This window comes from Cebus imitator, unplaced genomic scaffold, assembly GCF_001604975.1.
Source record: "Cebus imitator isolate Cc_AM_T3 unplaced genomic scaffold, Cebus_imitator-1.0 Scaffold284, whole genome shotgun sequence".
Classification (NCBI taxonomy): Eukaryota; Metazoa; Chordata; class Mammalia; order Primates; family Cebidae; genus Cebus; species Cebus imitator.
The window spans coordinates 1,180,793-1,205,421 of record NW_016107599.1 but is presented as its reverse complement, the minus strand read 5'-3'; the positions used below and the strand labels follow the sequence as shown (position 1 = coordinate 1,205,421).

At 49.8% G+C, this 24,629-nt stretch overlaps 1 protein-coding gene across 3 annotated transcripts in view; it reads left to right on the top strand.

Annotated features, from left to right (window-relative positions):
- KCNK9 (potassium two pore domain channel subfamily K member 9) overlaps positions 1-24,305 on the top strand; it is a 109,526-nt gene extending 85,221 nt beyond the window's left edge. Inside the window, exons 2-4 of one of the 3 annotated variants that reach the window (XM_017501689.2) lie at positions 6,658-7,499; positions 13,106-14,460; positions 23,552-24,305. In XM_017501689.2, the coding sequence (XP_017357178.1) occupies positions 6,658-7,499 (842 nt within the window). In that variant the 3' untranslated portion in view covers positions 13,106-14,460; positions 23,552-24,305. Of the gene's footprint in view, positions 1-6,657; positions 9,387-13,105; positions 14,461-23,551 lie in introns of those variants that run through there. The other 2 variants (XM_017501687.2, XM_037728921.1) reach the window with 2 other exon arrangements.
- The last annotated feature ends 324 nt before the right edge of the window (positions 24,306-24,629 follow it).

Below are 24,629 nucleotides of genomic sequence, written 5' to 3'. Positions count from 1 at the left end.
TGCCAGGCATCTTGCAAGTGAGTGCTGCCTTCCAGCCACAGCTGGTTCTTTGGGGAGCCCCAGACCCAGTAGAAATGATTAGTTTTATTCTCCTCCTCCTCTGCCTCCCCCCCTCTGGGAAGATGGAGCCTGTTCATTTGTTTTCTATTTTGTTAGCCAGCTGCAGCAGAGAGATGAAGGCTGCGTCTCTGCAAAGCCTCTCCTAGGACAGATCAAAGAGCCCCACTAAGCATATTAAAGGAGCCATGAAAATCGGGCTGGGTGATGCCATGTCTTGGGCAAAGCTGCCCCCAGCCACTGTGGGCCTCTGGGCTTAGGGATTGGCCGGGTCTTCCAGGCAGGCCGGGGAAGATGAAATCACTTGTACATCAAGGCATCTAGAGGTCCAGGTGCTGCTGCCTCCTCCATGCTGGGCTCTGGGATCTGCACAGCTGAGTCAGGAATAGGCTCTGCTCTCCTTAGGGGCTCATGGTCTGGTCCAAGGTGGCCCAGGCTGTGACTCCCCAGCAGGGCCAGCCAGTGTCTGGATAGGTGAGGGGTGCTGCTCTGGAGCCCCCAGCCTTCCACTGGAGTCTGGGGCTGGAAGAGGCACCAAGTAACCAGCTGAGAAGGCCCTGTGGAAGCAGGCAGGCTGTCAGTTACCTTGGGACCAGACATCGAAGGCTGTGAATTCATATGGGCACTTGGGGGTTGGAAGGCCTGATCCCCAGGGCTGCACACCAGCCTGAGGTGGGCTCAGCTCAGAGGGTGCAGGGCCCAGCTCTCAGGGAGAGGCCCATGAATTTGGTCAATTCTGTGTGGGGCCTGGTGAGGGGGCTGATTCTCATTCCTCCCCGATCCATGTCCTCTGCCCCATTTCACAGTTGAAATGGTTCTTCCGGGTGCTCAGGAGTCATAGTGCACAGTGCAGAGTCAGCTTTTCCAGCTGGGCTTTGTCCTTCTTACAATGACTGTCCCCTTTCCAGATCCATAGGGCAGGAACCCGGTCACCGGCCCCCCAGTGTGGAGGTGGCCCTGGTGAACTGGAGGCTTCTCCTCCAGAGCTGGCTTCAGCCCCTGGGGGGGGGCTGCCACTCAAGGGCTTGGTTCCATGTGCTGGAACGTGGGGCTCTGCTGGGCTGCCCTGTGGTCTTCTTGGTTCTGCTTTGCCACCCACATCCACCCTCCCTGCCTGGTCCTAGGCACTGCCACCTGTTGGCAAGGCTGAGCAGGCCTGGGGAGGGCAGGTGGGCAGAGCAGGACCCTGGAGCCCGAAGCACTGAATGGTGCAGGGGCCAGATGGACTGAGGAAGCTGGGACAGGCACCCGACTGGAACTGCCTGAGCTCCCTCCAGCATCCCTGAACTGCGCTGGCATCCTGGAATCTCAGGGAGGATGGGGTCAGGGCTGCTGCTGCTGTGTGAGCAGTGCTGAGGACAGGATTTCAGGCTGTCAATGCTGTTTCTGTCACCAACCCCCTTATGGTCAATGTCACACCCAGAGGACTGACTCCTTGTGACCACCCGGGCCAGTACTGGGTCCTAAAGGCAGGCGTCTGTAACTCAGCATGCCCCCCAGATGGCAGCAAAATAGGCAGGCAGATTCTGGAGAGGAATGGCGTGGGCTGGCTGCAGCTCTTGTGTCCAGGGGCTTTGTGCCCTGTGTGTGGCCTTTGAGTTCCCCAGTTGGTGGTGCTCCGGCTTAGGGCCCTGCTGTTGGCTGCATTCCTGGAGGGGTTCCCAGGCATTGGGCTGGGTGCGGTTGATATGGTCTCTTGCATGGCGGCTGTGAGCTAGTCCAATCTCTCTCTTGCAGCCTCATCTTCCACATCTGTAAAGTAGTTCGAGTGACCGAGGCTGCTCGGCTGGACCTTACCTGCAGGCTGAGGCCCCCTTCTGGGAGTCCTAATTTCGTTCTCTCTACCTTCCGTGCTCTGCGTGTGCCTCCAGAACCTTGTGTAGATCCATTATTTCAGAAGTCTTTCAGCCAAAGGGATGAGTGATCCCTTCATGATGAGGGAAGGGTGGCCAGTGCTGGGTGGGACTGCTGAGATTCTGCCAGCTCTGTGGTCCTCAGAGAAGGAGGTCACCACTTTGTGGCCCCTGGTGGGTGAGTAGTGGAGGAGCCTGGAGTTGTGGAGGAGCCTGGAGTCCTAGAGGGAAAATCTACATGGCCACGTGTGGCTCCTGCGCTCACAGGTGGGTGGGAGGTGACCAAGAACAAGCAGCTCAGGGGTCATCTGTGACCTTTCCACATCCATGCCCCAGCCTCTATCTGCACCTGCTCGTGTTGAGCACTGGGCAGGGTTCTGGACACAGGCTGGCTAGAGCACCGTAGGAAATTTCCAGGAAAGAAGAAAAGTTTCTGTGGAATTCCCTGTGTCAAGCAGGTCCAAGGGTGCACAGTCAAGTCTCTGAAGTGTCTGAATGGGTAACATATGCATAGATGAATGAATACATCTTCTGACCCTGGGGCGGGCGAGGGCACTCGGATACGTTCATTTGCAGATGGGGAAAATATAATCAGTCTTGCTGGACTTGAGTTGTCACACAGGTGCTGGGGAAATAGATTTGTACCTCATTCTCTTGGGAAGAGCTTAGAGACACTCTTCTGTTTCACGTATCCAGCATACATGCATTTTCTATGTTCTTTACTGTATCTTCTACATACAATCTGTAGATGTGGTATGTGCTCCTAAAACATGTATACAGTCTGCAGCGTATACATAGGTTGGCACATACACAGCCTTGTTTTCTGTGTTCTACAGGCACACTTCATAGACAATATTTGCTGGCGAATATGGGTATGCTGTAGTTATATGCGCCTCTTGGTTTATCTGTCTATAGTGTGCTACTACGTCCCATGTGCAGTGATTCTCCACGTTAGGTTTCAGGTGTACACCATGTGCACTCCATGTGAAGTCTTCATCGGTGCTGTGTATGAGTTCCATACAGGCATTGCGAACATCCAACTTGTGGACTTAATATTTGCAGACCTGTTTGCACGCAGCACCACCTGCGGCATTCTATCTTAAGCGGACTCAGGGAACATATGGTATGACAGCGCTCTCATGCCCAATAATAAATGGGGTATTTATTATTGAACATGGAAGCAGGGTTGGGGGGAAGCGATGAGGGGTGTGTGGTATCCCAGCACCAGTGGAGAGCTGTTAACAAGCCAAAGGTGCAGTTGCTGGAACCTGTAGAGAGGAGCTGCTGTGGGCCTGCCGGCAGTTGCAGCTAATTGCCACAGTCCTCCTCTTCCCTTCCTCTGATCAGCTGGGGCTGTCCGTTGGATGGTCCCTTCCTCTGATCAGCTGGGGCTGTCCGTTGGATGGTCCCTTCCTCTGATCAGCTGGGGCTGTCCGTTGGACGGACCCAACTGGAAACCAGTGGGCAAAGGGGCACTTGATGTAGCTTCCAGGGTAAAGAGCAGGGTGCGGCTGGGAACAGCTAAATAGGACAGTTGAGGATACCCTGCACAGCTGCCTTTTTCCTGCACAGGCCTTGGGAGTTCTGAAACGTGTCTCTCACTTGAGAGGGACTGGTCCTGTTCCCTGGACTCCTGGGCCCCCAGGAAATGTGTTCACGTGGAAGACCCTCGAACTTCAGTGCCGTTCATCTCCCATGCTTCCTCACGCGCGTGTCTTACTAAGGGATGGCATCAGTGCAGTGGACCAGTGGGAAACACTGATCAAGTTCTTCCCATTCTGTAGTAAGACAGCAGGAGCACTGACATAAGCCTGAGACGGGACATACCAGTGTACTGCTGTCCAAGTCCTGTGAGCGCAAACTGCTGCTTATTTTTACTAGCAGGAACAGAAGTGGGGATAGGGGACTCTGGGACCTGACATGCAGTTTTTGACCCAGAAAATGCTGTGTTGACTTCCTCCAGTAAATATATCGCATCCAGAACATTACCACTTTCTAAGTTTCCAACAACCTCCTGTTGCTCTCCAACATTCCAGCTGGTTTTTTTTGGTATCAGCTCTACAGATGAGCTATATGGAGATATAGTAGGATTCCCACCCCTGCATCTTTTATATTTACCCTATTTGTTTGCCAAGATGTGCCTTCTTTCCTGAAGATCTAAGTTTCCATCTGGTGTCCTTTTCCCCAGACAGAGCAGCCTTTAGTAATCTTGTTGTGCGGATCTGCTGTTAATGAACTTGTCTTTGTTTTGCCTTTGTTCTTGAAGGATAATTTCTCTGCATATAGAATTGTGAGTGAGCAGTGTTAGTTCTTTAGAGCTGTGCTTCCGCTGTTTCTTGGCCTCTGTTGCTTATGTTTAGAAGTGAGCAATATTACGTTGTTGTTCCCCTGGATGTGCTTTCTTGCTTTTCTCTGGCTGCTTTCATGATTTTCTCTTTGACTTTCAGGAGCTTAACTCTGGCATGTGGGTTTCTTTGTATTTGTCCTGCTTGGGGTTCACCGAGCTTCTTGAATCTATACATTTGTGTCTTCCATCACATTTGGCTTTAAAAAAATTTTTTTTGAGATGTCACTCAGGTTGGAGTACAGTGGTGCAATCGTGGCTCACTGCAACCTCCACCTCCTGGGTTCAAGTGATCCTCCTGCCTCAGCCTCCCAAGTAGCTGGGATTACAGCCATGCACCTGGCTGATTTTTGTATTTTTAGTAGAAATGGGGTTTCACCATGTTGGCCAGGCTGGTCTAAAACTCCTGGCCTCAAGTGAACCACCTGTCCCAGCCTCCCATAGTACTAGGATTGAAGGTGTGAGCCACTGCACATGGTCTAAATTTAGCTACATATGGCCATTATTTCTTCTTCTTCCTGTCTCATTCTTTTCTTCTGGCATACCTTTTAATATTGCCCTACAGATCCTCTGAGGCTTTAAATTTTCGACCCTTATTCTTCTCTGCTCTTCAGATTTGATAATTTCAATTTATTTATTTATTTATTTTAAAAAATTTTTTTAGCTTTTCTGCTTCCTCTCCCTGTCCTTCCTGGCCTAACTTTGTCATGTCATCTCTTCTTTCATAAGGACTAAGTGGTTTCAGAAGGGTGTCAGAGCACAATGGTAGCTGGGATTGAGGGCCAGAGAGAAGGGGGAGAAGGCCTTCTGGTGGCAAACATGTGATGTCATTTCTCCAGTGAGAGTTTGGCCCATGGGGGGTAGGTAGGTCATGGCACCAGAGATGGGCAGACAACTACAGGCCATGAAGCCCTGATGGAGAAATGTGAGGTGACAGCAGGCAGGCACAGCTTCCTGCAGGAGGGAGTGGTAGAGGATCCTGGGGTCTGGTAGGTCCCTACTATGAATCAGGCTCTGGGCTAGGAGCTGTCTGATCCCGGCAGAGCCATGTAATGCCTCCACCTGAGGACAATTATCCCGTGTCATAGATGAAGAAACACGGGTTGGAAAAAGTTGATGGGACGGAAGGTAAAGCAGCAAGCTGACTCAGTGACCATGAACGTGTGACATGGTCACTTCAGGGAAGTCTATCTTGATGGGGCAGGATTTTAGATGTTGGAAGACCAGGTACATCCTTTAAAATTTCAGTCCAAACATTGTCCATGATCCAGGTTTTTTTCTGGGCCATATTAACCCCACAGTTTGAACCTACCGAGTCTCTTGTTCCTTCTGCCATAGTGGGAAGATCCCATCCTGGCTCTGACACTGTCACTGACCTGCTGGGTGACCCTACAACTGACTTCACCTATTCAACAGTATTGCCTTCATTTTGAGAGTGAGGAAATAAAGGCTTGACTTGAGTTCCCTGCATCAACCACGCGACAAAGTGGTGTGCTGTGAAGTGGCATCAGGAGTTTCAAAAGTACTTACACACATAAGGCCTTTACGGACTGTTTCCTCATTTCTGTCAAGGCACCGTTCTTATAGTAATACAAATTTATTCATTTTTATTAAAGAAATATTTTACTTTCTAGGCATGGGGGAATACAGCAGTGAACAAAACATTAAAAAAAAATGCCTTCATGTCATTTACATCTCACTCCACAATTGCCTCTTTTGATTCAGAGTCTCTGCTTTTGAGCTTCACTCTTGGCAGCTAAAAGCTCTGGGCTGAAATCCCAACTCTGAAGACATCAAGCTACCCTGCTATTAAGTAACTTAGGTTTCTTGTCAGTGGGGTTGGAATCATTATGGTTGTTTAGAGGCTAGAATGGGGCGATGTATGCATGAGGATTCAGCACTGTCTGGCACACGGCGGGTATCATTCTTCCTGTCAATCCATAGTGGACAGAGAGAGGTTTCTCTCTCAGGCTTGGTATTTTTGGAGTTCTCTTAGTAGTGAATCTGCTTTTTTCTTTTTAAAGCCCGTACATCACTCTAAGATGGCACTGGAATGACCCTCAATCCCCGCTTAGTGGCGTTGGTTCTTGTTTTTCTCTTCCCTTCCATCCCAGGTGATAGCACATCCCAAATCCCCTCATTACTGAAATGCTCCTACCCCACTGCCATACCCTATCCTCATGTGACTTCTAAGAAACTGGTTCTCCAAGAAACAGGTTCTCCTTTGTTCTCCCTCCAAGATATGGGCAGGCCCTTCTACCCCACAGAGGAAATCCCCCCATTCCATCCCAATTGACATGCAGCAGGTCCCCCACAATTGCACTGCACCAAGTCTACCCCCCTTCCCCCAACCTGCAGACCCCTCCTCACTAACTCCCTGTTCTTCTCATCCCTTCCCTGCAGGTTATGGGCACGCCGCACCTGGCACTGACGCAGGCAAGGCCTTCTGCATGTTCTATGCCGTGCTGGGCATCCCGCTGACGCTGGTCATGTTCCAGAGCCTGGGTGAGCGCATGAACACCTTCGTGCGCTACCTGCTGAAGCGCATCAAGAAGTGCTGTGGCATGCGCAACACCGACGTGTCCATGGAGAACATGGTGACTGTAGGCTTCTTCTCCTGCATGGGGACGCTGTGCATCGGGGCGGCCGCCTTCTCCCAGTGTGAGGAGTGGAGCTTCTTCCACGCCTACTACTATTGTTTCATCACGTTGACTACCATTGGGTTCGGGGACTACGTGGCCCTGCAGACCAAGGGCGCCCTGCAGAAGAAGCCGCTCTACGTGGCCTTTAGCTTTATGTATATCCTGGTGGGGCTGACGGTCATCGGGGCCTTCCTCAACCTGGTCGTCCTCAGGTTCTTGACCATGAACACCGAGGATGAGCGGCGGGATGCCGAGGAGAGGGCGTCCCTCGCCGGAAACCGAAACAGCATGGTCATTCACATCCCTGAGGAACCGCGGCCCAGCCGGCCCAGGTACAAGGCGGACGTCGGGGACCTGCAGTCTGTGTGCTCCTGCACCTGCTACCGCTCGCAGGACTATGGCGGCCGCTCGGCGGCTCCGCAGAACTCCTTCAGCGCCAAGCTTGCCCCCCACTACTTCCACTCCATCTCTTACAAGATTGAGGAGATCTCACCAAGCACATTAAAAAACAGCCTCTTCCCATCTCCTATTAGCTCCATCTCTCCTGGGTTACACAGCTTTACCGACCACCAGAGGCTGATGAGACGCCGGAAGTCTGTTTAGGTGTGGGGAGGGAAATGGAACAGAAAAGTCATTTGTCATAGTTGATGTTAATTTCCATTGGTCCAACTCGTCTTTTCTTATTTATTTATTATTCTTTATTATTATTGTCATCATTATTACTTTCTCTCCTTCCTCCTTTCTTGGTCTCTCGGTCTCATTTGCCCCCACCTTTCCAGCCAGACAGAGCAGGCCAAAGGGAAATACAGGCCCATCCTCCTCTGAAACTCACATCTGAGCATGAAGCATGGATCTCCTCCTTCCTTCCCAGCAGACTATGCCTTACATTTCTCACCACACCCGCCCCATCTCTGCAGTGGTTTTCCCGGGACAGAGGTGAGACCAAGACCACGGAGACAGAACTGAGAGGATACCCACCCCAAAGCTGCACACCATGCTCAGAGCCTTCAATCGCCCACCTTAGTGGTGTCTCTGACCTAACTCCTTTCTCTTTTCCTCCCTAAGGACTGAGTGGCTGTGTGTGCATGTGTTGTGTGTGTGCTTCTGTGTGCACGTGTGTCGTGACAACACGGGAAGTATTAGGTATTCCTTTTTCTTTCCCATCACACATCATAGCCTGCTTTTGGCTGCTTCCAAAAAAACAAAGACAACCCCCCCCCCCCAAGGTTTTTGATTTACCGTCTCTTGCCAAATCAAGCATGTTTCATAAGCAGTCTTTACCCCTGATGTGTCATGGTCCTACTTTCTAAATGCTAGGTTCTCAATTATATTAACATTTTTTAGGGGGCGGGTGGGCAGGAAGACCTGGATCATTTTAGCTTGCCAGTTCAAACATTTTTAAAAAGCATGCACTTTGTTAAACTGGTATGCGCTATCCACAAGAAAACCAGAAGTGGAATCATCAAAAGCCCATCATATTAATTTATAAGAGATATCTTTAGTTTTGTCACCTCCAGTTCCAACAATTTCCCGTGCAACCGGAATTCTCAGGGGACACAGGAAAATTGTTGGGACCACAGAGTACCTGTTTTATTTCCCTCTTATTGACGATTTTGTGCAGCACCTTCCTGCGTAAGAATTATCGTGTTGGAATGCTTGGGCAAGAATGGGTATTAGTATGTGGCTGTGGTGCCTTTTCCTAATGAGAAGTGACAGGGCATTCCTCATTAAAAATATATATCTATTTCAAGAAATACCGTCTCTAATTGCATTTGATTTGTAAATAGGGGAAAGTTCACATTGGTCTCAGGAAGAGTTTAGAGGCAAGGAGCTATGTCTTGGCCTACTGGGAACTTGCCAATCTCAGGGGACAATTTTGTCTGAGTAGTGTAGGAATTCCTCCCTGCTCTCAATAGGGTATGAGCCCAAAGGGAAGACCCGCTATCCTCTTGTGGGGGAGGGGTAGGGGTAGTTCAGGCCGTAGAATATGGCACATTGGAGGCTCTTACAGTAGCAGGAATAAAAGACAGTTTGACCTCCAGATTCACTGAGGGGACTTTAATTTCCCTCATTACCATCCCTGCCATTTTCTAAAAATCACCCATTCATCCATCCTCCCATTCCTCTTTTGTAAACCGGAAATTCATGGCTCTTGCATGGAACTGGACCTTGGCTGTTCTCAGAAGGAGCACGGTTACCGGCCTGTCTCAAGGCCCCAACGAGATCTCCCAGAAAGGAGGCTTTGCTCCCTAGAAAGAGTAGACCTACAGGATTTCTTAAAGGAGACAACACCTGAATGCCACCAGTCCCAAGCATTTGGGCCATTGGGCTGAAACAGGAGCATTCAAGACTCCTCTGAAAAGGCTGTGCATGTACTTTTACGCTACATCCCATGTTGAAATTTCCCCTTCGTCCAGGACACAGGGCCTTCGAAGGAGTCTGCGAACCTCAGATTCTCTAGGCCAAAGTTGACAGTTCTCAACCTTCAAGGTCTTTATCGATTCACTTGTTTTAAGATTTTGTGTTATGGGATGCCCTACTTGGGGCTCTAAAGTCTGTCCAGAGAATAGCAGTTCTTTTCAAATTTTTTTCTCTTGGATGAGATTATTGATTCTATGGGGTCAGAAGTGTAACAGCCCTAATGCATTTGCAGAGTGCGTTATGCTTCAGAAGAGTGTGCCTGGAATAAACGTGGGGCTCTCATGAAAACCTTTGTAAGATGTGCCTTCAAACGGGAGGCGGGGGGATGATCTATCATGATGCCAAGGCACTGAGAGGGTGAGTGATTTGCTCAGTGTCATGGAGCTGGTTGTTGACAGAACTGAGACAGGTGTCTCAGTCTGGAGCCCAGGAGAGTCCAAGGAGCCGATTTCACACCACCATGTCCTAACTTGGCCCTCGGAGGAGGGCGCCTGCCTCCGTTTCCCCACTGGGGACATGCAGCAGGCCCTTGGGGCCAATTAAAGGGACACCGACTCCACCCTGCACACAGAGCTGGTTTCCCCCACTAAAATGTCTGTGTCACGTTGGTCCTACAATAGCCATATTTCTGCTTGAATGCCTCAAGAAACAAGGAGCTCTTCTCTTCCCAGGGAACTATAGAAAATATTTTCTATAAGATTAAGGATTATAGGATGAAGTCTTTTCTCCTCACCTTATAAGTATCAGAGCCAAAATAAATTGCAAGTTGCCTCAATTTCCCTATGTCTTCTCTTTCTTTTCTACCAGTTTAGCCCTTTGAAGGATGATCACGAGTCTTCTCTTTCAGAGTTAAACATCCTTATTTATGCTCAAAGTGTTTAGGGGATGGAGGCAAACCTTGGTTTGCTTGCTTGGTGATGTTCATCTTTTGCTGAGATGGTTCATCTCTTCCCTACTCTGGTCTCTGGCCAAGGAGTGACACATCTAGGCACATTATGAAATGGTCTCAGGGTGGACGGCAGGGGCACATTAAGGGTTCAGGGTTTTTTCTTCTCTTGGAGAAACAGAAGTTGGGCATCTGTTTAGTGCTCTACCATTCATTCAGCATTAGAATCAGATCCTCAAAGTCTTGAGGAAGCTTTGTCCAAGTCACCTCACTGAACAGCCTTTATTTTCAGAGGACGACATTGAGGTCCAGCGAAGGTGAACACTCATCTAAAGGTCTCAGAGGTAGAATCTAGATCTTCCCACTGATTTCTTTACCATTTTCCTGGTACTTCTATTGCTGTTTATAGCCTTCAGAAGATCTCTTGTTGCTGGATGATTTTAGTCTTTAGTCCCACGTCTCTCTTCTTTCCCCTTACACCTAGTGATTTCTTTCTTTCATCCAAGTGATTTTCATTCCCTTCTCCCAGTTAGCAATACCCATTCAGCAAGGAGTACGAACTCACAGCAGGCTGTTTGGACACAGGGTTCAACTTCTGTTAGAATGAGCTCAGGAAGAGCCACGTCCTACCAGAATCACCAAAGCTTAGCCCACCAGCCAGTACCTAGAAATCAACATGCCTTGTAGGTATTTAAAAATATTACTCTCACTTGAACTCTTTTCAACTAATAGCTCTCAGTCTTCATCTTTCCACCTCAAATATAGGAGGAAGGTGGACGGTGGTACTGATGATTCCTAGAACCCCTGGGCGTACTTTCTAGAGACTGTCCTGCTATAATCTTCATTGCACCCATTCTGGGTGGAAAGTGCTGTGTTGGCTTTCAGCATGTTAGACTCTTATGTAGGAATGAACCAACCCCTCTGGGTTTTGAGATTCTTGGTTATCACTACACTTAGCATCAGATCCGTTCTTTCCACCTGCCCTGCTTCATCTTGGAAACCCCACAGCAGCCCCTTAACCACAGCGAGCTGCCTGGCTCTAAATGTGAACCCTCTTGGAAGCGTCTGTGTGCTCCCACTGTGTGTGGCCAATTGGGAGGGGATTGCCTGCATTCAGGCATAGTCAGAGCAGCTCATTTGCAGCCCAGGATTCCCAGTTAGTCCATCACCCTTCCAGGAGAGGTAGCAAGTGGACCTTGACCACTGCCCACAGAAGCCTCCTTGGGAGGTGCTCATTAAAATCCCACCCATCAAAAGAATGGAGATTGATCTCAGCTCACCTGTTCCTTATCTGTGCACAGGGCCTTGATTAAGAGAGCATCTGGACAGTATGAGAAGCTCGCAGATAAGCCTAGGCAGGTTGCTTTTCTCTGCCTCATCTCTATCTGGAAGCTGATGGGTCCCGATTCTCAGTGACAATCACTTGCAGCTGGAAGCTGGAGGGAAGAACAGGGTTTCTCAGAGGCCTCCCTTGTCTCTGCACATTGGCCAGGAGAGGGAGGTGAGCAAGGAGAAAATGTCCAAAAAAAAAAAAAAATCACAGAGGCTTACGGCTCCATTTCTTTTTTGTAATTTTTTTTTTTTAATGACAGGCCCCAAGATACCCTTTGAAGTCCTCTGCAGAGGTGCATGCTCCCATCCTATCAGTGTGCTGGCCCCGGCATCAGTGAAGCACTCTGGCAAACCGTGGCATTGTTCTGAAAGTGGTGTGACTTGGGGTCTGTCCCATGCAGGCCATGCTGCCTGGGGGTGTACAGTGGGTTTCCTCCAGAGTTGTGGCCTGCACCGGACCCTGGAAGCACCCTCAGTGAGGACAGTGTGGCAGGCAGGGGACCTGTCATTGTGCTGTGTTCCACTGAGCTCCTGGAAGTCACTTTACTCCCTGGGCCTCTGAGGCGTCCCCATCAACACAATGAGACAGCTTGGGTGAGATTTATGGGCACTTAGCACAAAACCAATTTGACCCACAAAAGCATTTGGCCTGGATGTTCTGACCCCTGGGCACACTTGAAACTTGAGCTGCCCAGAAGAAGGCCAAAAATCACTTGGTTTGGCGGGGGATGGGGAGCTGAGGAGATGAAGAGGGACAGGCAATGGCAGAGAGTGCCGTGGTTGTCACAAACCAAGGCCAAATGCATTCCGGGGTCCCCAAAGCGCTGAGCATAAATCCATTTGATGTGGTTTTTTTCTTGACCACACCTGATAGAGGCTGCTGATTCAGGAAAACAAACCCTATGACTATGGTCATATGACACTGACCTTCTATGTTGAAAATCCCAGAATTACAGAGTGAAGAATAGTCTGATGAGCTTCTCTAGACCTCTCGCCTAGATGCCCCCAGCCTCAGTGCTTTGCCACACTCGCTTCCCTAACTCTCACTCAGATGTTTGGACAATGTGTTAGCATGCCTGCAGCTTTTCAGTGGTTCAGCCAAAGAAGAAATTGTCCGCCATGAACAAGAGCACTCTCCCAATGGTGCCATTGTCATGCCTAAGAAACGTAGCATTCATACAATATTATTGCCTGATACAATCTGTATGTAAAACCCCAGTTGTCCCAAAAATGTCTTCCAGAGCTTATTCAGTCTAAAACACAGTCCAAGATCACGTCCCACATTGCTTGTCCTGTTGTTCCAGACCTTCCCCGAATGGGACGTCCCCGTCACCATTTCTGTCTTCACCATGTTGGCCTTCTTGAGGAGTCCCAGCCAGCATCTTGTGGAATAATGCCCCATGATCTGCTATGCTTGTTTCCTCTGGTTAAGACATTTTGACAAGACAACAGAGTTGATGTCCTGCAGCCATGATTTATGCATTTGATGTTTGGCTCTCTGGGGACCTCTGTGGTTACTGCTTGCATTGTGGGTAAATAAGTCGTATTAAATGTTGTTTTCCTCTGTTAGGGGAACTAACTGCACATTCAAGAGAGGCGTCCGTGGATGCTGGGTCTCACTGCCAAAGCCGAACATGGCTTCGGGATTTCTGCCTTCTCACGTGGACCTCTGCTGTGCTGGTTGAATGCCACTATTTGTTCCCCTAAACACCTGTGGGGATGGTCCAGCTACTCATAGACAGGAAGCCCAGAGAAATGCTTGATGTGAGGGTCCCTGCAAGCCAGTTGGGCTGTTTTGGCACCTGCCCCCCCCCCCCCCCCCCACCCATAGCTCCTCAATGAGGGGTAGAGACTGCCAAGCCCTTCCACTCATTCATCATCATAAAAATGTAACTTGCTATGACAGCCTCTTGGCCATTAAGGGCTATATTTTGTGACCTCTGTCCTTGAGATCTTTGCTCTGACAAGCTCTGTAGCCTTCTCAGTGCTGCTGTCGTGATGCAGTTTCCCTGCTGTGGCTAAGTAACCTTTTGTTTTGATCGAGATTTGTCCATGCAGACTCCCACCTCTGCACCTTTGCCTGTGCCTGTCCCTTGACCTGGGAGGCCTCCCTGTTGCTCTCCAGCTTTGAGGTGGAGACAGAGCATCTCACACCTCCTTTTGCTGTCTTGTGAACCTTTTGCTCCCTGATGGACTTGACGATGTCCTCTTCTGGGGTCCCCCAGTTCTTGTTTTTGTCGTGAGTGACCGCACCCAGGGAGCAAAACTTCTGTGGCCCTGGCTACAGGAACAGCAAGCAATGGGCAGTGCCCCGGAGGGAAGGACCATCTCGAGAATAAAGGCACTGAGATGTATGGCCTCTTGCCCAAATGGCCACTCATCACCATGACTGAGGCATGTCTTAATTTGCTGAAGTGGAAACAGGGTAACTCAATGCACGCCTCTGCTCCATCCCTGGAAACGGATCCAGATCTATGGGAAGAAAACTGGACCTCATAGTGTTGGCGATTCAACAGCACCTGCCCGGCGGGGTGGCATGTGCCCCATACAACAGGGCTGGAAGCTGCCATGCCAGGCATCTCTCATAAGGCGGGTGACACAGATGGCACCAGGCTCCAGGAGCACCATTGCGATGTGTCACCATGGAGAACTTGGGCCCCGCGATGGGAACGTCATCAGGAAACAGTCTGCACTGTTTTCTTGCGGCAACACCTCTGGTAGAGGCTGCGAGGGGATGGGGACATGCATCGTGAGTGACTCAGGATCCCCAGCCTCTCTGGCCTGGCACCTGCCCACCCCTAGAGCCCTGGGCCTTGAGAGAGGCAAGTGCATGCTCTTCTCACCTCCAGAGAGCAGCGTGGGGGTGTGGATGCTGCTCAGGCCCTGGCATCTCGCACGCCTGGGACCGGCCTCTGCCATTCACAGGTGGGTGGTGGTTTTGCCTCTCTGAGCTTCAGTTTCCCCACCTTTAAATTGGAGATTGTACATAGTCCCTACTGCAAAGGGTGGCTGTGAAGACCAGTTGTGAGGTGATGGCATTTAATGTCACCTGCTCTCTGCCAACCACCCTGCGTGTGTTCTCATACATGTTTGCATTTCTCATAAAAGCAAGGCCTATGTCTCCCAGAGGAAGTTACCCCTGGGGCATCGGACTTGAAATCCAACTATGGGAAAAAGAAGTGATCAAGTCTGGTTGAGGAGCTCAGGCAGGGCTTTGTAGAGGAAACAGCTTTTGGAAATCATTGAGGCGAGCTTTAAAGGAGCAAGTGGGTGCTATTTTAGGCACAGGCAAAGGTGTGGGCCAAGGTGCAAGGGTGTGACAGTGAAGGGGGCACAGATTCCATCCCACCATTGGTGGAATCCTGCCACACCTGGGAGAGATGAGAGACCATAAATCTCAAGGCCCTCTACAAGCTGGCCACATCTAAGTCATTCAAGCCATTCTTCTGCTCAAGAACCTTCCCTGGCTCCCTAGTGCCCATAAAGTAAGTTGATGGTAAAGTCCTGCACTCTAACCAACCACAGCCGTAGTCTCAGGCTTTCAGGGAGCACTATCCATCTAGATGTCCCTTCTGGGTCCTCCTCCCATAAAATTCCAAAAACAGATCCTGGAGTCTCACCAAACTTGAATTCTGTGGCATCCTCTTGTTTGGGCGGGGTTTTGTTTGGCGGGTGGCAGACATTAGCTCAAATTTGCACATGGGAATTTTTCTGGGTAAGATCTTGGTCTTTCAGAGTACCTACTGTTGTGGCAAGTGCTGGTGACCCCCCAGAGGTAGCAGCTCTTGATGAGAAGCTCTGGGTACAAAACTGTCCCCACCAGGACTTAGAAATATGAGCTTGATTTTGAGATGAGGCCTCCGGGTGGTGGAGGCTGAAGGAAGTGGAGGCTGAGGGAGGCAGAGGCTGGGGTGGGGGTGGGATGGTGGACAAGAAAGAAGTCAAGTCTAGGGAACATGGGTGGAATCAAGATTCAGGCTTTGTCTTGATTTGCTGTGTGACCTAGGGAAAGTCACTTCACTCCTCTGGACCTGAGTTTTCTAACTTCCAGACTAAAGAGTCTGGCCAAGCTGCCAAGGCCCACTCCACCCGCCCCAGTGTCTGCCACGGACAGGACACCAGTCTGGGGAGGACTGGCTGGGCTGACTTCAGCTGCATCGGAAAATCTTTCCCCAGACACCTTCTGGTGGAGTTGACTCTTGGATGCTTTATTCTTAATGACATATGGGTCCTTAATTAACTAACAGCCTCATGCAATCTTTGCTTAATTTCTTGGTAGGCTCTCCTGCCATCCTCAGCACATGAGGTGCCCTGCTTTAAAGGAAAAAAGTCTTAGCCAACTGAGCTGTGAGTCATCAATATCTGCAGAGCAGCCCACAGGCCTGGCCCCTGAAACTCACCCTTCCTGGTGAAAGAGGGGCATGCCTCTGCCCAGCATTCACCTTCAGGCTCGGCTCAAAGCAGCCGTTCCACCCCTGCCCTGTGTCTTCCTCTGGGTTGTCCTTGCTCCAGGGGTCTTTTTGCTTCCTGGGAGAATATGCCCCCCCACCCCCAGCTGAAGCCCACTTGGCCCAGCAAAGAGCCTTGCCTCAGGTCAGCTCAGCTGGGGCCCACACCTCAATGGCTGCCTCTTGAACTTACATGTATTGCAGCACCGTGCAAGTGAAGATGTTCCTTCCCCTGGCACATTTACTCTTCATGCTGGGTGGGGGTGGCCAGAGCACTTTCATCTGGCATATGGGGTAACAGGGCTCAGAAAAGTGGCAAAGCTGGAACTCCAACTCGGGTGTCCTTACCGCACACTTCCAGGCACCTATCCTGAAGCTCACAGGGCAGGGCAGGTCCCTCAGATTGCCATAAGGAAAGGATATAGATAGTGGCATAGCTCGGGAGGAGGGAGGAGGTGTCAACTCCAGGTCAAATCCATATACGGGGGTGGGGGCTGGGCATTTCACAGGGGCAGGCATCAGAGAGGAAGAAGCACCAGAAGAGCATGGTCAGCCAGAAGAGCACGTGCTGAGCCTGCTGGTTCCTTCACCCAGCTCAAAAGCCCAGCCCTGTTCAGCACCACGGACAAATCCATAAGCTAAGAACCACGTTCAGACGAAGCCTTTGGTTGTTATTAATCACGCAGACCTTTGTGCGTCTTTCGTCCACAACAGTGGCCCCCCCAGAGGGTAGAGCTGAGACCAGCAGTAGTGGGCTTTCTGACCTGAAGGGTGGGCTAGTGGACCTCAGCTGGGTACAGTGTGCAGTACGTTGTGTAGAATGTGGCAGCCCCTGTGCAGGACAGAGGGCTCTGCGCCGGGCCGAGGGGGTAGAAGAGCCTCTGCTGAACCCTCCCACACTGTGGTGTGACCCAGGCTGGGTGCCCCTCCTGGGAGGCAGATCTGAGGAGCTAGAGAAACACAGTGATGCTCAAACACGTCATCTGGCAAACATGCCCCATCTGAGCCTTCATTTCCCCATCTGTAAAGGAAGGATCTGGAAGACAGGACTGTCCTGGAAGGGTTGGGGGTGGAAACCCTTGTTCTGCAGATGCTGGTGCGAGGAACCATCCACAACACTGGGCAGGAATCTGGCCCTAGGGCATGCCTGGGTTTTGTCTGAAGCTTTGTGTGGGACTCACAAGCTGGCAGGGCATCTGGAGTCAGTGGGGAGGCGGGGAGGCAGGGCTTGTCCTTGTCACCAGCATCTCCGTCACTGTGGTGACAGTTGGTCCTGGCAGCTAAAGAGTACAATTGGGAAGACAGAAGGGGGAGTCAGTTCCTTGGAGCCATCTTTGCATCCAGAGAGCAGTGCTTGATTGAGAGGAGGGAGGCCTTGTAAGCTTCTGTCATGAGTCTTGGCCTCTGAAAGTCTAAGCTCTTGGCCTTGCCTCTTCTGGCCACCAGGCACTGGGTGGTGTAGACGTTGGGGGCCTTTCTAAGCACTCAACCCTGGTTCCCTTCCCTCCTCATTTGTAATAGGACCACTTGGCCTTCTTGAGAAGTCACGTATCCCCTCACCCCCTACAAAAGCTGAAATGGCCAGGTGAGATGAGAGGCAGGTGTCTCCCAGGCAGAGACTGGCGAGGATGAAGTGACATAGTATGGTCACATACTGGACTCTGACATTTTAGTGGAGGAATTTGGAGAGACAGGGCTCAGTCTTTCCAGCATTGGGCTGGATTCCTACACAGGGTCCACATCCTCTTCCAGGGACATCACCTGTTTCAGGTAGATAGTTCTGTAGACTTCCTCTCCTCTCACTGGAGACTCCCCCACCCCCCACAGAGCCCTTTTAATCCTTCTGATGGATTCTCCCATAAGATGGGGTCTCTTTGATGAAATAGCTCCCAATCCCCAGTAAACCAGATGTCTGGACAGTGGTGTGGGAGGGAGCATGTTCCAGGGAACCAAAGTCCACGTCTACCAGATGACCCTGCTATGAGGTGTCAGCTGCCCCAAACATGGGCCCCGGCAGCTCCCCAGGGCCGCCTTGTGCAACACGGGCTCTTGATTCAGCCATTTCTGCAGCCACTGTTGACTGAGTGAGCTGAGCATGTGCTTGCTGCCTGCCAGCCACAGTAGGGGCCACCATGGCCAGCTAGACCATCAAGTCCTTGGCTTCATGGGACTAAGATGCCAATGGACCACAGCTTCCTTGATGCACGGAGTCTGGAGGCAGGGCTGAGGAGCAGAAACGGGAACCAGAACAAGCCTCAGCAATGGTTTTACTTTCTCATGTGGAATTTTAGAAGTTGGGTAGACAAATAAAAATATGATGAAAGGAAAAACACAATTAGTGGGAACCCAGTGAAGTAGAACCCACAATTAACAAGATTTCTCTATAATTTGATAGCTACTCAGAGGAACACACTCCTGAAAAAGGCTAATTATATATTTGTTTGTTCAGCCCACAAATAGCATTTTGACAGCCGTTTTTCGGGGGGCGGGGGGCTGGAAAGGATGTTATGAGATCATCTCAGTTCACCCTCTACTCTATCAGAAATCTCCACTGAATAGACATTGCCCTGGGTTAGGCGAAATTGTTTTCATCGATTCAAATGTAAATAAGGGAACAGATTAGCCCCACTTGGGAGATGTGAGGATATCAGGTATACCCAAAAATGTTGATAAGGAGGTTTTGCAGTTAGACATAGAGACATAGGACAGAGACATCAAAGATGAGTAGAATTTCAACCACTGAATTAAGGAGAAAAAACTTCTAGTCCATTCCCAGCAGGCCAAGATATTGCTGATAATCCCTCTTAGATGTGCAGTATTTTTGACTTCAGCCAACTGTGTATCCTTGTGCTTTAAAACTTCAAAAAGAAAACTTGTCATTTGTGACTCCAGGCATAGAAGAAATTAAACTTGAATTAGTTCCGAATTCACACCCATCAAAACGATTGGCATATACTCCTGGGGTGTCTCCCGGGGAGGGTGGGGTATAGGGACATGGGCCCTCGTGAATCTATTTGGGGTATGTGTGCATGTGTGCATTGACTGTGTATCTGTGGGTCTTCGGATTTTTGTGTTCCTCCTCTCCACGCCCCCAGCATTGCTGGGCATTTTTGTGACCGTGCAGTAAGGGGACCTGGATTTGGTTCTTATGAAGATGCTACCGGAGGCCTGCCAGAGCACTCCCTGGGGAGCGAGATGGAAGTCAGGAAAGTTCTAGCAGAAATGGCCTTAGTGACCTTGGGACTGTTTGTTCACATTCAGGAAGATGGAATGTTTGGTTCCGGACCCTTAGCAGGGACCCGCCTTTCTACCTTGGTGAGTGGGGTTTGAACAGGTCCTATCGTGGTCAAGGTGTCAAGGCCTTTGGTGGGAAGCTGTATCAGATCTGGCAAAAATCAGCAGTTCAAACTCATGCACAGAGAACCAAATTCAAAAGGAGCCTACTGCTTCTGTTTGTTTTCTTTTGTTCATCTTCTCTGGCCTTCTCTGTCTGTGGAGATGGCACCTTCACAAATGGCCTTAGAATGCTGTTCTGAAGTTCAACAGAATGAGACAACCATCAAATGAATATCAGAGGTATCTATTTTCACAGCTTACCTGATTAAATATTTAAAAAAAACTAGTCACCAATGTTTACAAGTCCAAGTAGACATCCAGCCCATGTAGAACATGTAACTTACATAAGGGTTCGCATCTTTCTTTTGTAACGAGTGTGGTACGCAGCCCTGTATATATTTTACAATGTCTTTACAGAAAAATCATTTAATGTGGTGTTGTACAATAATGCACTTTTCTAATTTTTTTCCATTAAACTCTCTATGGCACGTTTACAAATGTATCTTGGTCTTTCTTCACTAGGAAAGGTGGGACAAGATCTTTGATGCCACCTCCTTCTGCCTGTAAACCACATTCTGAAAGCAGAAAGCATGGTGGACGCCCTGGCTGTATGCCTTGTTTGCTCTTGATCTCCCTCTTTGTCCACAGGCCTGCTCAGAGGCCTTTCCCCTAACCACCTTGGTAAAGTAAGGAATTTGTCTTAAAATACAAAGCTATGCTTCGTGAAGCTTATGTGCTGACTCAGTTATTTTGTGCAGCTTGAATTGGATCCAGGAACCAGAAAGTAGATGAGCACCATTTCCAGGAGGCAATGAAACCAAACCAGAGTTCAGCCTCAACTGAACTGAGACCAGCTTTGTGGATTTTTGTTTTTCTTTTGTGGCCAAGGAATCTGAGTGCGAAAAAATGCGACAAACCATGCTGCCCTTTTCTACCAGTGTGTATACGGACACAAGGGAAAACCAGGCAGTACACAGGTGCTCAGTGTTCTTTGTATTGAGGCAAATCTATTCCCCCATCTCCATAGGAGATGCCCAAGTGTTGGGGCTCCTGAGCTCCATCTGGAAGGCTCATGAAGACAGGTTTCTGGGGTGTGCCCTCACTCTAGGTCTAGGATGGGGTCGAGAAGGTGCATTTCCAAGGAACACTGAGGTGATGCTGCAGCCACTGTTTCAGAGATTGATGGGAGATGCAGACCAAAAGCAGACCATGGCCACAGGTCATGTTCCTGAGCCTGGCCACACAAAGCCAGGCTGCTTTCGGCCTGTCTTGGAGGCCATGCCTCTTTTCTCTGCTCACCTGCTCAGCTGTTTGGCTTTTCCCAGTGCCTACCCAGGAAACAAGTGGACTTGAACTCTGGCAAGAAGTATAACTCTTAGTGATTGAGGCTTAATTCACATACAGAAAAAACTTCACGCCTAGGTGTTCCATTCTCTGCATTATGACTTGGGGGTCTTAAATCCTCTTAAAATGTAAACAAGGATAGATTGCTTTCTCTGCTCAGCCTTTCTGTGGATGCCTGGGATAGAAGCCAAGCCCTTCTTACCGGTCAGCTTTGCTCCTATCTGCCTGCCCAGCCTTTGCTCTCCATGACATGCAGATGTGCCCACATGGCTCTCTCACCTTCAATGCTGTTCCCTATACCAGCAGCTCTTTTTGACCCCACCTCTTCCCATCCCAGTGTCTCTATTCAGATGTGACCTTCTTGGAGGGCACCCCTCCAGCCTGCTTTCTCCCCTAGCACTGATCACCATCTGCTGCCACGAAACATTTGACATGTCTGTTGTGTCTCCCCTAGAGGAGCATGAGCCCCCCGAGGGCAGAGGGCAGAGATTTTCACTTGCTTTATTCATTCAAGGCTCTACCCAGCGCCACGTCTCCAGGTAATATTCCTTCAGCATTCCCTGAATGCCGAAATGATGGGATGAAGTCAGAGTCCGTGCCCTGCAGAGCCTGTGAGCCTCTTGCCTCCTTCTTCTTCCTCTGCTCCCTCCTACCCCAAACATTAGTCTCCCAGCCTGTACTGGCTCTGAGGGAGAACCTCCTGGCTCAGAGATGGATCTAAGGTCCCCAGCACTGTGAGCTCAGAGAGGCTGTGGGACCGTCCAACTCATGAGGTAGGGCCTGTTGCTAAACTGCATCCTGGGGTTCCAGTGGCTCCAAGAATGTGGACTGGGGACCCACAGCAGGGCTGGCTCTTGGTTTATGACCTAAGGCAATTTCTATTTCGTCTTTGGAAGGCAGTGTGTGTCTTTGGTGAACCAGGTTAGTGCTTCCTAAGAACTCTGTGCTTTCCGGAATTTTCAAGGGATAATATGGTTGAGTTGCTTTCCTGTATTTTCCATTATTTTAGCCAAGGCCCACTCAGCTCAGAAGGACACTGAGGACAGTCGTGGACGAAGCAGTTTCGAGTCCCTAGCTAATCAGTGCAGGATCTGCAACATCCTTTTGCTCCCTAATGAGAAATCTGCGCAATCAGAACACCTGAAGTTCTAATCCCACATTGGCACTTTCCTCTCTCCCGGCCACCCCCGCTGCTGGTCATTCAATCCAGACACAAAGGGGCTTATGCCGCTGCCCAAATGAGGAATCAGGGGCAGGCATGAGACTTTAGTGCGCATTCCAGGGGATTTTCATTGCTGTCCTTGTTATCGCCATTCGCCTATTAATAATGACCACTTAGAATACTTTTCTGCATGTCTTGGTTTGTTCCTGCATCATGTGGTTCAATTTTCACTAAGCTCTGTGTAGGGTATCTTTGGAATGATCTGACAAGAACTACAGGAGCACACCACAGCAGGAATATACAACATTCTTGTTGTGAGGTCCCTGAAGAGGATACCTGAGGAAAAAGCCATTATGCTCTAGGGCAACTGAAACCATGGTAACAAAGAGGTCGTGACTGGCAGCGATAGGCTACCCTGTAAAGAATGTGAGGTTTCAAAGGTTTTATTCTCCTTTTCTGCAAGTGGAATATCCTATCATTAAGAGCCACAATAGGAGATGTTCCAGGTTGCAGGGGCCGATGGTCAATGGAGCTCCTTCCTATGTGAGCACCTCTGTGGTATACTCCAGAATGAGCAGTGTCAGAACTTCTTTGTTTTAGAAGTAATGATTCTCACAAGCAACCCAGAAGGGGAAGCCTTACCATTTACTGTCCCTGTGTTCTTGGTCACTTTACTCATCTGCAAATGGTCAAGTAGACTTTATTAAATAAGACACAGGAGAGCACCTGTCCTAAGCAGTTCCTGTCATCGTGTGGCAGGCATTGCGGGCTATGTCTTTTTCCGGTAATAACTCAGAGCATTTCCTAAAATGCTTTCCATAGCATGCTGGTCCTATAAAGCCCCACCCCCCCAAAAAAATTGGAACACACATTGCTGCCTTCTAAGTTCCTTTTGTGCAGATTGACAACCCACACCACAAGACATCTCACAGCATTTACTATCCTAAAGAAAAAATGGAACTTTGCCAACCTAGGGGTTTCTGAGCAAATCTGATGAACCTGTTTCCCGAGCCCCCCCCGCCCCGCCCCCAAACACCAGTGGCATTCATCGCCACCCCCACCCTGCATGCCTGTGATCAGCAAGGCTGTGCAGCAGCCCCTCCCATCTCTGCACCCTCCAGGCGTGGCAGGGTTGTACTTCCTGGTCCCCTGGATGGGTTCAGTCATGTAATTAGTTCTGGCCAATGAATCACAGGTGAAGCAGCACAGATCACTTCCCGGCTGCAACCTGAACTGTTCGAGACCCTCCAGGACTTTCTTTCCTTCTGTCGCATGGACAGGCAAGTTTCAAGATAGTGGCTGCTAAGCCCAGGTCCTGAAGAGAGGAGGTAAGGTGAGGACTCCCCAGCTGGCCCACGGTGGATGCACATGGTGAGAAAAACCTTCAAGCCACTATGATGTAGGGATTGTTCAGCCTATCCCGACTGCTCCAGGTTTGTTCCTGGGGACACTTCCTCAGGTGGTTGGTGCCTGGTACATCAGGTTCATAGTATCTGGGAAGATGTTGTCAGCCAGTCATTGACTCAAACAATAAGAGGGGTCTCTTTAAAGAGCCTCATATACAATAAAATCTTACATCAGGAGCAGGAGGTCTTAATTACCTGGGTTAAATATTGCCCATTCCAGTTTCATCCTCCCCAGGGACTTAAATATTTTTCCCATAGAGCCTTTTCCATTTTAAATGTGATTTTCACTTTCAATTCTTTGTGTTTCCTCCTTAAAACAGGACTGTGCAGGCGGCCCCATCAGAGGATGGTGACAGCTGTCTCCTTCTGTGAGTGACGAAGCCTCATCCTTCCTTGGATCCTCAGCATCTCTTAACCTGCTGTGGCAGAGGTCGAATTAGAATGGCACCAGCTTTGGATAAAAATCCAGATCTCGTTTTTCAAAACGTGTCTAGTGCTGGTGGCTGTAAGGAACCAATCAAGCCTCAGCTGTGATTCTAATCGGGCCAAGTCCACCTGAGAGCCCAACTCATTCATCCAAAGAGAACACGGTTTGGATGAAGCTCAAGGTGCATGGCTGGCTGGCATAGACTGGACAACCTCTTAAAGGCCGGGCCACAGAGATAGAAGGTCTGTCACTCAAGTTGGGGAAATCACCTGAGAAGCTCAAGTCCACTGCCTCACAGCTCAAACGAGTCAGCCTTACCAACCAAGAGTTGTGCTGATAAACAGACTCAGAGCTGTGCTCGTGGGGTTGCCCATCTGCAAGTGTCTCACCTGGCCCTTCTGCAGGGCCCGGCAGGGATTAGGGAGGGTCAGTGCTCCCTGGGGCGGGGACTGGGTCTGCTTCCAGGCTCAGTGCCTCTGAGTCATACAGATGCTAGGTGGTCCTGCTGCTTACCCTCGCTGAACCTCAGGCTTCTCGTGTAAACAGGGCGCTTTTGAGGAATTATTAACATCTCCCTGTGAGTCAAGGCACCTATTGAGATCATGTATGTAATGCTTGTAATAAATGCAGCTATGTGCCCAGCACTCAGACACTGCCTTTGTGGTTATTATTTTTAGTTCAGCCGTATGTGTGCCAGAACACGTTCCTGTTGGCTATGAGTCTACCATGGGAAGTGGCTTCTAGGGTGTTTATTTACCTGGCACCTGCCCCTTTTTGCTGGTCCTTGCAATAACCCAGGTTTGAGCCAGGGTACAGAACTAGAACCCCCTGGATGAAAGGGAGGCCTGGTGCCCTCGAGGAAGGACCCTGGTTACACCACCACACATTTATCCTGTGAATTTTTCTCATAGCCGAAGGCAGCTATGGCCATTTACCAGGGAGACAGTGCACAGAGAGGAAGGAGAAAGATC